At 39.7% G+C, this 15,784-nt stretch overlaps 1 protein-coding gene across 1 annotated transcript in view; it reads left to right on the top strand.

The window, feature by feature from the left end:
* Positions 1-15,539, top strand: part of LOC114067902 (phosphatidylinositol 4-phosphate 3-kinase C2 domain-containing subunit gamma-like) — a gene marked incomplete at its 3' end in the record, with an annotated part of 125,140 nt that extends 109,601 nt beyond the window's left edge. Inside the window, exons 19-23 of the mRNA XM_027903656.1 lie at positions 6,864-7,044; positions 8,700-8,807; positions 11,049-11,141; positions 13,165-13,294; positions 15,403-15,539. Coding sequence (XP_027759457.1) covers positions 6,864-7,044; positions 8,700-8,807; positions 11,049-11,141; positions 13,165-13,294; positions 15,403-15,539 — 649 coding nt within the window. The remainder of the gene's footprint in view (positions 1-6,863; positions 7,045-8,699; positions 8,808-11,048; positions 11,142-13,164; positions 13,295-15,402) is intronic.
* Positions 15,540-15,784: the final 245 nt, after the last annotated feature.

Below are 15,784 nucleotides of genomic sequence, written 5' to 3'. Positions count from 1 at the left end.
AGCCCTCCTGTGCCTCTCCCTTTCTGCTGGCTTTGTACTTGGTGAAAGAAAGGAAGAGCAAAGGAAGTTCAGTTTTCATCCTTCCAGTCAAGTTGATGGTCTTGCACTGTGTTTTCCTTAAAGTTATGGAAAATGCTCAGTACTGCACGAGTCACTTGGGAGAACTGCAATGTCCCTTCCATCTTTGTTGTGCAGTAACTCTTCTGTCAAACTGACTTTGCTCCCCATTCTCCCCTGCAGATGCCGGGGTGTTCTCAGTGTGCCAGGTGCTTTGTGCTTCTCAGTTGTTAGTTTGTTTTTATGTCTGTTGTTTTGTTGACTGCCATGCCCCAAGAGGTCTACCCAGAATGGTGGTGTTGTTTTCTGTTTTCTCCTTTCTGACTCACAGTACATAAGTCACACCTTTCTAGAATTTGAGGTTAGTTTAAAAACAGAGGCATTGTTCTGTATCTGGTTTTTGAAAGGAGGTTGACATAGATAGCCTGTATGTTTCTCTTGGATAACAAAGGACTGTGAGAACAGAGCCACTGTAAGGCTTTCCAGCAAGCTTAGTTAAATTAAATTTTTCTGTTCAAGAATGGAGAGTGTGTCACCAAGGCTGTGATGGAGGCTGGGAATAGAGATAAATGGCAACAAGTGTGAGTGGTCCTTTCAGTTCTCTGAAGCAATAGCTGCCATCCTACAGACACATTCCTGGGGGCTTCAGCAAGTTCAGTCATCCATCCTAGGCACTGGCAAAGAGACCAGAAAAGCCACAGTCGTATTTGCCAGCTTGGCACTCTGCTACCTTAGAGTCTGGCTGTGTCTAAAGAGGCTGTGGCTGACTGGACCAGCTGGCAAGTAATAAAGACTTGAAAAGAGAAGTTCTGCAGACTTGGCTGTACTCTGAAGAGGAGTAATGGGAGTTTCAGGGGATGGAGGACGGTAGGTACTTTTAGAACCTGGAAGTTTTTGGAATTCAGTGTTTTTGCAGAACTTACTGTGATCATATCTCTATCAAAGGAATTATTCCCATTATCATTGACAGGGAAGTAAAAACCTTGTCCAGTGTAATCCTGGGGAGATAAAATTAGAACACTAAGAAAAGTTTTATTTCCAACTATTAATTATTTGTAGTTAATAGCAGCAGTTCCCTGCTCATCCTCATGACCAGGTAGAGTCATCTTCAGCTGCACATTTTTGTCATCTCTGTCATCCAAGTGTCTGTGAATAACTTGCAATGGGAACTGCAAAGCCCAAATGCAGTCCCACTGGCAAACCAGCCCTGTTACTTATTCTCCTGTTAAAGAATGCAAACAGTAAAATGTTTTCTTCCAGGGGCTGAAAATGAAATCAGTTGTATGCTTCAGGCATGTGCCATAGCTCCATGGCACAATAAAGCACAAAGGACAGCTTAGGAGTTTTGCAGGATGTCTGAGGATAATCAAGACAGATGGTAACATCAGACATGGAAACTGCAGTGGTAAAGGAGTGTTTTTGTGTGCTAATCTTTGATATGAAAGGCTGTGGAGAATAATTTTTAAGCAATTATTGCCATAATGAGCAGCAGTCTTGCACTATTGTTTTCTGCTTCTGTGACTCGTCTTGCCTCCAGCTTAGCAAAACAGAAAACAAGCATGAAATATAACTTCAGAACAAAGCATACTGACTTCCTTGGTCAGGTTTTCAAAGATTGACCAAAAACAGGAAGTACCTCAGCCCTATAACCCTAAGGCACTGTATTTTCATAGTTCGTCTCTGAATTCAAAACACCTTAAGCAAAGAGTGCACAGTGTGTGTGATGGTAGGCACAGCTTTTGTGTAATAAGTACCAACCATCCCTTGGAAACCGGGGTCACTATTGACACCGTGTGTAAATAACCCATTCAAACTGTGCCTCGCCCTTTCACAGCAGGTGGGTGCTAAGCCTGCCATAATATACAGGAAACCCTGGCCTTTTCTGAGTTTGGTTTGGTTTGGTTTTGCTGCAGTGTGGTTTAACAAGCTACCTGTGAACTAAACTGTCCTGTCAGGCATCACTCCCTGGTTCACCCTGCTCTCCTTTCTGAAGGACACAAGGAACAGATGTTTAAGCAGCAGAGTTGTCTGAGCCGCCTCACTCTTTCATTTGTCTGCCAAGTCCAACTCAGAGCAGACTCTGTCAGCCTCCCTGTCTTCCAGCGTCACAGAAGGAGAATGAGGCCAGCTCACCTGTTTTGCTACCAAGATCCATCCAATCTCATTCCTTTCCTTCTTTTTTTTCCTCCTTTTTTTTTTCTTAATTTCCTTTTTCTCTATAGCTGCTGGGTTTAGCCCTGTTTCTCCTTCTGTGACACAGCAGCCAACTCAGCCTCATTCAGTCCTACTTTCCCTTCTACCCTGTGGCAAAAATCTCTCCAGCACACTTGTGTTTCTGTACCCAGAAAACTCACACACTCTTCTGCAGCTATGAGTGCCAGAAAATGGGATTGGAGCCACCTTGCAGGATGGAGCAGGTGCATGCAGAAAGGAGGAGAAGCAGCTGCTTGCAGAAGTCTGGGGCATCTTTTAGGGCACCACGGTATTTGACTTGGATCCTTTGACTGCTGCTAGGCAGAAGCAATGTAGTTTGCTTCCTTTCTGAATTTTAGGTCAGCTTCCTTCTGTGCTATTCGAAAAAGTGACTTTGGGACGGTATCTGAATTCCCTTGGCCTTGCCGAGAACAAGGGTGTGTGTCCCAAATGGGAGAACTCTGAAAAGTAAGGAATCCTCCCCGTTTTTAGGAACAAGATCCCATGTCTAGGCCTGGCATAAAGCCAGGCTTTTATATTGAGTTCTGTCTTGCAGAATCCTGTGAAAATTGTCAGGAAAAAAACAACCTTTTGGCTTCTTCACTGGCAGCCTTGAGTTTTAAATCATTCCAATTTTGTCTTCCTCTGTCACAGCTAGGCATCCTGTTCTAACCTGAAAATTTCATTACTGTCTTGAGCATTTCTCCATCCCACAATCTCAGAAGCTGCAGCCTTTCCTATCTCCACTGAGTTCTCACACTGGCAGTGTGAAGATGTGCACATCAGGAAACTGGGAAGACAGAATTACAGCAACATATGTGTTCATTTGTTGAATAAACATTTTAGCAAGTCCTACAATGAGTCATCACATTAAAAGCTGTCCTTTGTATCCTCTTTGGGACTGTTTTTATAAAAAGAATATAGAAGTCAGAGCCAGTCAGTTCAAATCAATTTGCAAATTAAGGACTGCAGGCTTTTAGAAGCACACCTCCCTCAGTGGGCAGGGAGAGGGAAGCTGTGCTGCCTGTGCCATGGTCCCTCATGGGGCTGCTGGGGAAGCACATGTACTGTCAAAAGGTGACATGTGTGTTCAGGCTGTGGAGTGTGTGTTGGGCATGGAAATGGATTTTACCAGTGATCGTGATGACTGCCTCAATTTTTCCTCTGGGCTGGGCTCAAAAATCACATGTGAGAGGATTCAGACTCCATATGTCCTCTGTCCTCATGTACACCTTATGCATAAGCTCTCTGAATCTGGCCTGTAATCTGAGGTTGAAAAGAAATTTTTATATCATATGTGTGTATACAAGCTTATTTCCTGTCAACGCTCAGTCATAAGAATAATCAAAAAATGGGTCTTTTGAGTTGATCTGAGTTATGCAGGGAGTAGCTTTGTTTAAAATAGTAAACCATTTTTGTTTTTCTGTTTTCCTTCCTGTATGTGAAATCCTAAGCCTTTCATTTTAGGGGGAAAAAAAAGCTGGTTTAATGTTCTCTGTATCTGAGAGGATTAAGGGGTCATCTCAAACATTAAAAAGTAGCCTTTCTGGATTCCCTAAATATGTACTGTTAAAAATGGAGTATTTGAATTAATATGATTTAGATGTTCAGAACCTGATTCCAGTGCAAGCCTAAGCGCAGATGGAAGGTTCTGCACCAAGATATTACAGTGATATTGTCTTTTCTTAAGTGCACTTACCTTTTCAGGGCAAAACTGAACAAGTTCATTCTGCCTGTGTGCCAAGAGAAATACAAGCCATTTAGCTGGACTGAGGCTGAGCTGGGCTTTGCTTTGGTAGACTAAAATTGCCATGTGATAGTGTGATTCAGTACCCTAAACATTGGCTATTTTAGCCAGAATAGGGTCTCTGAGATATCTGCATGGGAGTGGCATACATGAGATATTCCCTCTAATGGACCCATATGCTTCCAAAGCAGCAGCTGGAGGCCAAGTAGGATATCCTAAGATATCTAAAATGGCATGGTCTATCTACATTTAAGCAAATGGTTCCCATCCTGTTTAATCTTGGACTTACTCTCACTAAAATATTAAATAATATGTTTATCCACTTCTGTATATCCACTGTGCGTCCTCTCAGCCTTCTTCAGTTTGTGAAGGGTTCAGGAAAAGAAAAAAACTACCTCTGTGTGCTGGGGTTTGCCTTCCAATAGGCATTGCAACAACAACTTGTATTTCTTTCTGATCCAAAAAGTAATTATTTGTTTTTACGAGTCTACAGAAAAAAAAATGTAATTTCAGACTCCTCCAGAGAGTGCTGATGATAAACTTCTCATATCGCTTCCCTTTCATGTCTAGGCATTTCTGATGGAAACACCACACACTCTTTTTAAGATTTTCAAGTCCTTAGAAGTTCAGAGATTTTGTATAGCTGAAAAGGCTTTTCAGAAATCAGTGGGTAATATTGTTCTGCATTGAATTATATAGGAAAAGAGGACCTAGAAGAATCATTGCCTTACACAAGATGATAAGACTCCCTCATCACTAGAAGAGGCATGTGCTGCAGTAACAATATTGTGATGCTTTGTATATGACTTGAAGGGGTTGAAGTCTATAGGAATTATGGTTTTTTACCCTTAAATATCAGTGCTTTATATCGTATTTTGTTCTTGCTTTTTGTTATGTGATGTGCCTTGAAAGTCAACAGCTTCTCTGATTTTCTGTCCTGTGAAAACTAGCATTATTTGTTGGGTTTGAGTAGCCTCGCCAGGTTAGGGAAACTGCACTGAGATTGAGACATTTTTAAGGAATTTGATGTTTGAGATGTTCTTAAGGATGAAGTTTGGGGGTGGGGGGGGGAAGTTCATTCAAAAGCACAGAGCAGTTTATCAGTCCTTCAGGCAAAGGGAAATCCCAGGTGATGGGCAGGATGTTAGTAGCAATAAAGAGCTGGTGATTCCATCTACGCTTACAAAAATAAATCAAATAGTGTACAAAACTTCTGGTCCACATAAGGAAAAAATTTCCCAGTGATTAATTCAATTAACTAAAAAAACCTCTCCAAACGCCACAGCTTCCCTGACCCAAATAAATGTGTAATTAGAGAAGACTGCATGAATATGACTTATAAAAGTATGTTTTTAGTTTTATTTCTGACTTCTATGTTGGCAGTAACTTCAGTTCCAAAGCTTTTACAGGCTTCAGTAGAACTAAAAGCTGAGTTTTTGCTTTAGACCAACACTTACCAGCAAAGAAAGGAATAAAATGGGCTCATTTCACTCTTTGTAGCCATGTAGCCAATTTCAGAAATGTCTTCTCAGCTTTAAATGGTGGAAATTTCTAGAACTGATGATACATCTGAGACTAAAACAGACTTTAAATGCACCTCTCAGCTGAAAGATGTGCTTGCTTGTGTAAGTGTGCTGGCAAGAGGAAAAATAAGAATAGATTTGTTATGACCCACCCAGCAAGATAGGAGTAACTTTTGCTAATAAATCCCTTGTAGTGAATTGATACTAGATGATCAGTGTTTACAGATACATATATATTAGGTATATAGCTATATAGATATGCGTATAGATATATGATTTAGTTTTAGAACAACGTGGTTGCAAAGGAAAACCGGTGTGTAGCCATTTTAGTTGTTATAATATATAGTAATATAGCAATAAAAAAACATGAAGATATCACCCAGGAAAATGTGTAAGGGCAAAAGGAGAGAAAAAGAGAATGATAGTTACATAAAGAAAGAGAAAAAGGGTGTGTTTATAGTCACCACTTAGAGGCCTTTGCCGAACTTGGTTGTAGTTGCTGTTCGCTGGTGTCTTGGTCCACTGGGGAGTGGTGGTGGGAAATAAGCCCATAGGACATAAAATCCAATGGGTTTATATGCCCTCAGAAACCCTCCTGGGGCCTCTCCCATGTCGGGGAGGGCTGTTTTGCACAGTTGTGCTGGTTTTGCAGAGAGCTGGAGGTGTTGGTGTTTTGCAAAGTCGTTTTATGCTTGGGGGGGGGATGTCCTTGCTAAGAGTGAGGCTTCTCTGGGGGGTGGTGGGTGGATGCCCATGGGGGTCTCCTCTGACATGGCCTGGCCCATAGGAGATAAACACCACACACCCAGAGAGTACCACTGGCCTCCTTTAGATGGGCATCACACACCTAGATATGATCACACACCCAGAGTCACCCCTTGGGCCTCCACAAATCTAACATTTACGGGCTATGGCCTCCTCCCCTTCTCCCTTCAATCCCCTGGCACGAGGTTCACACAGCTCATTACAGGAGCAGTGTTTTAAGGCAATTAAAAAGGTCCCAAGTCCTGACAAGATTTAGGGGTATATATTTAAGACTGGACTTCAAAAATTCAACTTCTTTTCACTTTGTAAACTTTTCTCAGAAATAAGAAGCACTACAGGCACTGCACTGTGTATGGCAATAAGAAGTGGCAGGTTCCTGTTTATTTAACACTCTTGGAATCTCATTAGTTATGAAATGGGGCTTGAGTGCTGTGTACAAATAAACATTTTTTTCTTTCTCTACTGCTCAAAGTCACCAAACATAGATTGGTCTGGAGTCCATTTATTGTTCCTGCTAGAAATGATATAACATAAAAATCAGGTTTTGATACACAGATGTTTTTTCCTCCTTCCTTCAGGCTGTTGAAGAATGCGCAGAATGAAGTTCATTTCAGAATCTGGTATAAGAAACTACTGGCTGCTCTCCAATTCTGTGCTGGACAAACCCTGAACAATGAGTTTTCTAAGGAAGAAAAACTCATCAGAATTCTGGAAGACATTGCCACAAAAGTGAAAGCTGCCGGTGACCCAAAAAGAAAGGTTTGTTAAAAAATACTGCCCCTTCCATCTAAGTTTCTTCAGATAATTTTTCTAGAGTGATACCTGTTTCCTTTAATGACCTTTACATAAATAAACCAAATTTGACTAAACTTTGTAAAATTTTTTGCTGCTCTGGAAACAAGTAAAACATAGATATTTAATGGAACAACTCTCATCACTATTACTATTGAGGTTAGCAGACTTTGAGTCATTCAAATTCCTTCATCAGTGGTTGCTTAACCTGACTTGGAGGTGTCCAGAAATAATGGCAACAAAGCTGATTAACATTTTACTGAGAGGAATGCTCACATTCAGCACCTCGTCCCAAAATATTTGACTCCTTTCTAGGTGCAGTATTTCTTCGAAGCTTTAGGGTTGTCCTTGACAGGCTGGACACATTGTCATTTCTTAACAAAGGCAGCCAGAGTGGAATGTACTTAATATCTTGAATATAACATTTAGCAACAAAAATTGAACACATACCTGCAGAGATACATTCCTGGCAGTAGAAAGTTGCAGTTGCCTTCTCGAGCAGTTGCAGCTTTTATCTTGCATAAGTACATTTTCAGTTCAAAACTATTAATTTTCCAGGACAGCTGTTGTTCTGTTGTTACTTACCTGATGTGTAAAACTGCTTCTTGCTGAAATCTCAGCAAGACGGAGCAGAAAGGCAAATAAAAATATCTTTCCACTGCTGGTTGTCATGAAAGATATCATGAATCTTTTTGCCTTGTTAAGGATTCAAAGATTTTCAAAGGATTTTTCAGAAAACTCTCAGTGTTGTGACTGAGAGCAGCAAAGCAAACGAGGAAGTAAAAAGACAAAAATATTTGCAGGAGGAAAATCCATGTAAAGAAAAAGAAATAGTGGTAATACATTATACATTCCTGATGCATAATTCAGATTTAAGGGTTTAATCTCAAGGCTGCAGTTACTGTGATTCCTGAGAAGTACCCAAACCCTACAGTTAACACACAGATTTATCTCCACTCAAAGGAGATCACAGTGTTGAGACAACTAGCAGCAAATTATGAAGTTCTTGGGCAAGGCAAAGAAACCATGAGATGCAGCAGAGCAATACAAGGCTGATTAGGTGCTAATGAAAGTTACTGAATCATAGAAAGGTCTGGGTTGGAAGGGACCTTAAAGATCATCTGGTTCCAACCCCCCTGCTGTGGGAAATGACACCTTTCACCAGACTAGATTGCTCAAAGCCCCATCCAACCTGGTCTCCCAGGGATGAGGCACCCACAGCTTCTCTGGACAGTCTGCTCCAGCATCTCACCACCCTCACAGTAAGGAGTTTTTTCCCAATATCTAATCTAAACCTACCCTCTTTCAAATTGAAGCAGTTTCCACTTGTCCTGTCAATAGGTGCTCTTGTAAATAGTCTCTCTCCCTCTCCATCTAAACCTACAGGTCACCATTGAGCTCGTTGTGCATCTAGGCCGAGAAAGCATCAATGTGGAGTAAAATCATGGTTCTTATTTTTAAGAACTGCATGTCAGTGTGACCTCATTAGCTGTTATAAAGGTCACAGAGATGCTGCTGGCTCCAGAAATTGTACTGCTTGTTTAAAATACGGAAAGCCAATCAACGGCTTAAAAGGTGGTGGTGTGTTCTTTTGTGTTGCCATAATGTTTCACATGTTGCAGGAGGTGTTAGAGGTGGAACTCAGCAGCCTTCAGCAGTTCTTCCAGGAGGTAAAGGCTTGCCGGCTCCCCCTGAATCCCTCACTTGTTGTCCAAGGCATAGAGGCGGATGTAAGTCTACCTTTTGTTAAGGATTGCGTTTTTAATTTTATTGCTTAGTATAAAGGGGAGAGGAAGGGAGTGCCTGCATTGAATGGGAAATGATCTTACTGGGATTAAGCATCTGGAAAACTGACATCAGCCTGATCCTCTTTAAACTGGAGGCTTTTGTTTAAGGAGAAGGGGCTGGTGGGGTTGGTGCTGCATGTATGTCACACATTACACAGCAATGGCATCAGAGATTTCAAACTCTGAGCAGCCCATTCCCAGCTCACCTGCCCTGCTGTGGTGTTGGGATTAGCAAGGACACTTGGCTTCCCTGAAACTGAGCCCTGGTTACCATCCTGCCTGTCCAGGTAGCTATTGGTGTCAGTTTTTTTCTCATCTGAAACTCTCCCCTGTCACTTATGGGAGCAGCTAAAGGTCTAGAGCAAAGTGTCTGTTTGCTGAGCTGAGACTTGCTCAGAATTACTAAAATATTAAATATTCATGGTAACTTACTTGTGTCTATAACCTCTATTAAAAATGACTTAAGAGTAAAGGCAACAACAATGCTCTTTAGTGATACTTGACTTGACTTTGACCACAGTACTAAGAGTCAGTTACTCTTTGTTCAGAAATGTTTTCTTAAACAACATTATGCCAGGAATGACCTGTTCCATCTCTGGAGAAGGAAAATGTATCCAGCATCAAGAAAAAAACAAACCTGAACACCCATATATGTTACCAGTTATAGCTGTGTCATTACAGCAATTTGTGCTCTATTTTTGTTCTCTGGTTCTCTGGTTCATTATCCTGAGTCTAGGAGGTGCTGATCCCTTCAATTGTCTTTGACCTGTGTTTCTCCAAGTAATTGCTATTCAGCATTGATCTGACTGAGAACTGAGGTCTTCCAGCACCCCACAGGCTTGGGCCAATTGTGTATGAGATAAGTCAGAAAAATTTGAAGCCTGCTGCTTCTCCCTGCTTTCAGGCTTTTTGGAAAGGACTAATGGGAAGGTATCTCACCATAAAGTCGTGCTATTTATACTGCTCCAGCTTGGCTGGACAGATACAAAAATGTTTAAATGTAAGTGTCTGAAGAGACATATTTTTTTTTCCATTTTTCTTATATCATTATAGGCTATTATCTTTCTATAAATACATCCAGCTCCTTGATTGAACTGTACGTCAGTATAATCATGCAAATTAGAACTTTTAAGTGCTTATAATTACCTTAAATTTAGTTCATTTTGGTGTCATCTATTGATTTTACCAGTAGCAAGCACTGCTCCCAGCTCTATCAGTGATGCCTTATCTCACAGTAACCTTTCAAGCACTTACTGAGACATTTCAGTTGGCAAAATTCCATAGGGGGTTGGGGATTTCAGCACTGATAATGGCTATTGCACTTTGCAGGGGTTTGATGTGGCTAAGACAATATTTGCATGCTTGTCCCAAGCTTTGAGATGTTTAGATGAAAAGCCAGAGACAGCTGTGTCTGGTAGGGTTTTTGTTCAAATTAGCCTCCCTTGCACTCCACCCTGTAAGGACAGCAGTAGCTCTTGTGGAGCACTCATTATTTCTAGAAACCAGACCATTAATTTACCCTCGGTTTTGGTTGTTTTTCAGTGGGTTTCCCTACCCACCCCCCTTTTTTTTAATGAGGATAGTAATGCCACCCTAACTCACACAGGATTTGCAGTGTTTGGCTCATTAATGCTTTTTGAAGCCCTTTGAGGTGTTCCAGTGGAAGGAGCTGTAGGGCAAGAGAAGACAGAGTTTATGTTTAATTAAGATAAATTCCACATAAAATAGATCATGATTTTCAGAATTTCCGGTAGCGTCAGCCGGAGTGAGGTTGCCAAAGAAATTTGCAGGTTCTTTGCTTCCATAAAGATTGTCTGATTGGGCAGGGGTGATTTTTTAGAAAATAATAGGACCCAGGGCTTTTCAATGCTTTACAGATTCTCATTAGATCAGTCTTACATACTTTGATCACTCAGTTCCAGCCAAAACTTAACATTGGTAGGCCTGGGTTAAAATGAAAGACAATTAATATAGAAAACATTATCCATTCTTATTATCTGATATGAAAGGGAAACATGGTCTGAGTCATTTTTCAGACCCAGTTAAACTGTCAGTAATATCAGGAATTATTTATTTTTTGTTATCAGTGCTATGAACACTATTTAAAGATGGTGTATTGTTTTGGCCTGATGTTTTGTGTGTGTGACCTTGTTGTTCTTCTGTCTCATCCTGTTTTCCCCGAAGTCATGTTCATATTTTACATCCAATGCTTTTCCATTAAAAATCTCCTTCATTAACGCGAACACTCCAAGTGGGAACATCAGTGTTATTTTTAAGGTATGTTGTTTCTCTATTCCTCTGGTTCTTTGGTATGGAAAATGATGACTTAAAATTCACCTAATTTATGTTTTAAACCTTGAGCCTGTGAATAGCTGATTTGGCTTTGCTGCTCACTTATCCCTATTATTTTTGACATTAGAACTTCTAACGGAATATGTTGAGGCCATACACTAAAGTATCACCTTTCTGATCAGTAGAGAAGCAAACAAGTTCTTGCAGTTTGTTTTTCCTAGTGAAGACAACCAGACTAAAATGCGAAGTTTTTATTTTTAAGCTAGTTTATTTATCACACAGCAGTCAGAAGACAAGTCTCAGAGAAGAGATAGGTCTGAATGACTGAAACCATTAGCTTTTCCCATACGTTTCTAAAAAATCAAAATACTGGAGGGTTAGAAGCTGCATTTGCCTCACAAAACTAATTCTGTCCCTGTCAACCAGCACAGGGGAATGGGGTGAGGAACACAAGGTGGAGGAGACAGCGGAGGAGCTCCGTCTCATTGGAGTTTCTTGGAGGAACTGACTCCAAAAATAAATTCTCTAAAAATAAACTCCAGTTTATTTTCCAGTTGTCACCTAGAAAAACTCCAGAGTTCAGAACAGTCCATCCACAGAAAGACAAGAAATGCATTTTAGGGTTAGTTCTCTTTCAAAAGAGCAAAAGTTACCCTAAGAGTGGATATTGGTTTTAGAGAAGAACACAAGTCCATAAAATGCTGATGGATACAAAATGGTTAGCGTTGCCAGTGGCATAATTTGTAGATCTTTTGCAGAATCATATTTTAACTAGGAGTCTAAAGAATTGATAAAAATAAATAAGAGCAAACAAACAAAAAGATTTCTATGCTGCCTTGATTGAAATTGACCTTTAGAGCAGCTGTATTTCTCAGAAATATGAATCTCAAGGCCTGTTAGGGGAGACTAGCAATTTTGAAGGTTTTCTGAACATTTAGAAATCTGATCCTTATGCTATTTAATCTAAGAATCACCTTCTCCTGCCAGCAAACCATTGTGTTAAAGTACCTTTTACTTGTACTGTAGTTCCATTGCTTATTCATGACAGATGATGCATGCATAAAGTGATAAGCACTGATACTGTGCTAAACTGTCTCCTGACTGCATATGTGAGGAAAGGTAAGTGGAGAGAATAAGATTTTTTTCAGGTTTGGGTACTAAGAAGAGTTATTTGGGGTCAAAGTTACCTTTAAATGAAAGAAAAACAGATTTGGATATTTTGCTTTTAAGATGAGTTTTATGTCTCTTCAAGTACTCATTTCATGGCAGTAAACGCCTGTAAATTGGAATGTTTATATGAAAAGGATGTAATGAAAAAATAAAGCACTTTAGATACTAGTAAAAGTCATATATTTTACGTAGAATGAGATAAAAAACAAAAAGTCAAGGCTGTTGTTTTCACAGGCCGTTTACTCAGCCACGGCAGAAAATAATCTCTTCATTAATTCTTGTGGCTACAATTAAAGCCCCATTTCACTGAGATTATTGTTCGACCAACTCCATGGGGAGAGGGGTCATCACTGCATCACTGTTTGAAACTGAATATGAATCGTGTCATGGATAAAATGTAAATTCATGATAAAATTCCCCTTCAGCCTCCTGCAAATACCAACTTGTGAAGCTTAATGTTAGACAAAAGCTGCCGTTTGTAAAAAGAGGTCTAGCATTAGGTAGACTTTAAAATGTAACTAAATTAGGATCCTACCTCTGGATTAAATTTTCAAAGTCTGATAATTACATAGGAATAATAAGCAGAAAGGCCACAGTTAATCAGGGAGCATTTGTTACCATCTCAGTAGCTGCCAAAACTGTTCCTGCCTATGTGTGCCATCTACTCTGTCCTCTTCTGACACAGAGAGATAAGTAGCAACTTTGAAGAAAAACAAGAGGGATTTATTGTAAAATGAATGTAGCTATTTTGGTGGGCAAAAAAAGTCTAAATTAAACAGGAAGTTATTTCTTTCTGGTATTGAAGGAGAAAACTAAATTTCATGTGCAATTTTCACAGATAGGTGATGATCTACGTCAAGATATGTTGGTTCTGCAAATTATTCGAGTGATGGACAGCATCTGGCTCCAAGAGGGACTGGATATGCAAATGATCATTTATAGGTGTTTATCTACAGGGAAAGGACAAGGTCAGTTTTAGATTATAAAAGGAACCTGCATTACATTATTCATATTTCATGTAAATGGAATACACAAAAATCATCTCTTTAACTTTCATTTTCATGGGTGTCTTACCTATATTACTACTTAAATTAAAAAAAAAAATCAAATTTTAAACTTCTTGAGCCCTTAATTATATACTTGCCTACTCCTGAATGCTGACTTTAATCTATTTATTCTGCCTCTCCAGAAGTACAACTGAACTCATTGGATTTTCTAACAAGTGAGGTTAGAATTTTCCAAAAGCCTCAACAACATCAGCTGGCACCAGATTCTTAAGAATAACTTCACATATCAAAAAGAGGGCTTTGGAGAAAATTTGCCATAGCTACTGAAGTTTTAATCCAGTGTGGTCCTACATATATGCTTAAATGAGCCTCCATGCATATGGCTACAGAAAGTACCTGTAGACAAGTGATGACAGCTTTGCAGTTGATTTTGAAATATTATTCTTGTGATTGATGTTGCTTAGAGCAGTCCTGACTCATCTGAAAGCTTTATTTCTCTCTTCTATGGTTGTTATAGCAGAGCTGTAGCAGGGATACCAATTGCTTGCTAAAGAAATCTGCTGACAGCAGTAAGCTTGCTATTTTTTACTGACCAAATCTTTTACTGGAAATAATCCTTGCTCTAATAAAAGACTGATATATCCAGATTACCTGCTGTACAAAAGCTATTAAAATAGAAAAACTAAAAGAAAAAAAAAATATTGCTTTCTGAGGCACAAAGTGAAAAGGGGAGAGGATGAGAGATCTGAAGGAACTAAGAGAAAATGCAGATGAGTTCAGGCACATGGCAGGTGGTTTTGGTGACCTGAAAAAGACTCCTCCCTTCTTTGTGGAGATGGGAGTCAAAGCTTGAAAGCTTCTGCTTCAAAGGCAAACAATACAGGAATACTATTCCTGAGCATGAGATTTTATGTAGGCTCTTTCATATACCAATAAATTCATTTTTGCCAAGGAAGATACAGCAATTGTCTCTGCCTAACAGTCTCTTTCTTTCAGCATCATAGCAGCAGAAAACTGCTCTGTGTCTCACAGTTTTTGCAGACATCTTTCCTTATGAGTTACAGAAGTGTTAATATAATTTATTTACAGTAAATGATTAAGGATAAAAGGACAAGTGATATGCCTGTGGCCATGCAAGACATCTTCTTAAGGAGACTTGTGTATGCAGGTTTTCCAAGTCCTAGGCTAATGGCTTATTCCATAGGCCACCTTGTCCACACAAGGGAATAGAAGGTGATAATTTCATGGCCATGGGAACACAGAAATCACTTTTCACAGAAAAGTGAAAAGCGAATACAGCACGGGTTGAATGCTACTTTCCAGACATGGAATCGGGGAGGAGCCTCTCACCAACTGAAACTGTTAGAGAAAGCCCTTCCTGCAACGCAGAGTTGAAGGATGACATGCCAGCAGACCACACATGGGGACAGGGACAAAAGGCTGGCAGGCCAGGTCTCAGTTCCAGAAATGGAATTAAGTGCACACAGTAGAGACAGAGGATTGAAGTGAAGCATTGCAAAATGCTTGGCTTCTCTCTGCACTTCAGAGTCCCAGTTTATGACATACTGGATCAGACTACTTTCTGCATATCTATCCTTTCTCCCGGCTGTGATCAGCATCATGTACTGCAGAAAAATTGTGTAGCCTTCTAGACAATAAACACATCTGAAGTAACTTTATATTTAATAATGAATACGTAATTCTGTTTTCTATAATTATTTTTTTAGGTTTGTACATATTTTACCCACTTTGAATCTCAATAAGTTGTTGACCTTGTTGGTACCTTAAAGCACTTTATCCACAGTGTTGGTTTTGATGGTTATATTTCTCATTCACAGAACTGCCACCTTTTACTAAGTGTCCTTTATTTTTCATTTCCAAAGAGCAGAAGAAAAACAATGCTGATCTATATTTTCTGTTGCATTCATTATTTATAAGCTTCTAATAGTGTCTTTTTTTTTTTTTTTCTTCTGCATGGAATGATCCAACAACAGGCCATATGCATTGATGGTCTTCATATCTTTTTAAAGCTGAATATTTTTCATGCAATCTCTATTCTGTCTGATTAGGATTGGTACAGATGGTGCCAGATGCTACTACACTAGCGAAGATCCACAGGGAGTCTGGACTGATAGGACCACTGAAAGAAAACACAATTAAAAAATGGTTCCATCATCACCATCCTCTGGAATCAAGTTACCAAGAGGTAACATCATAACGAAGCTTATTACACATTTCATGTTATACCATGGGAAAAAAGAAACCAAATTACAGTAAGCAGCAAAAACAAGTGGCTCAGACACGAGACGAACAAGTCACATGCATAGAAGTCAGGGAATTGACTTAAATGCCACTCTCTTTCTAAGGAGACATTGCTCTGTATCAGGTGTATTACTTTATATTTTCTGTAAAAATATGTCATAGAGATTTTTTGGAATTTAGCAGTAAAGC

Source organism: Empidonax traillii, unplaced genomic scaffold (assembly GCF_003031625.1).
Source record: "Empidonax traillii isolate 1590-97213 ecotype Southwest subspecies unplaced genomic scaffold, ASM303162v1 scaffold987:size331254, whole genome shotgun sequence".
Classification (NCBI taxonomy): domain Eukaryota; kingdom Metazoa; phylum Chordata; class Aves; order Passeriformes; family Tyrannidae; genus Empidonax; species Empidonax traillii.
The sequence above is the reverse complement of the archived record's forward strand: the minus strand, read 5'-3'. Positions and strand labels throughout refer to the sequence as shown.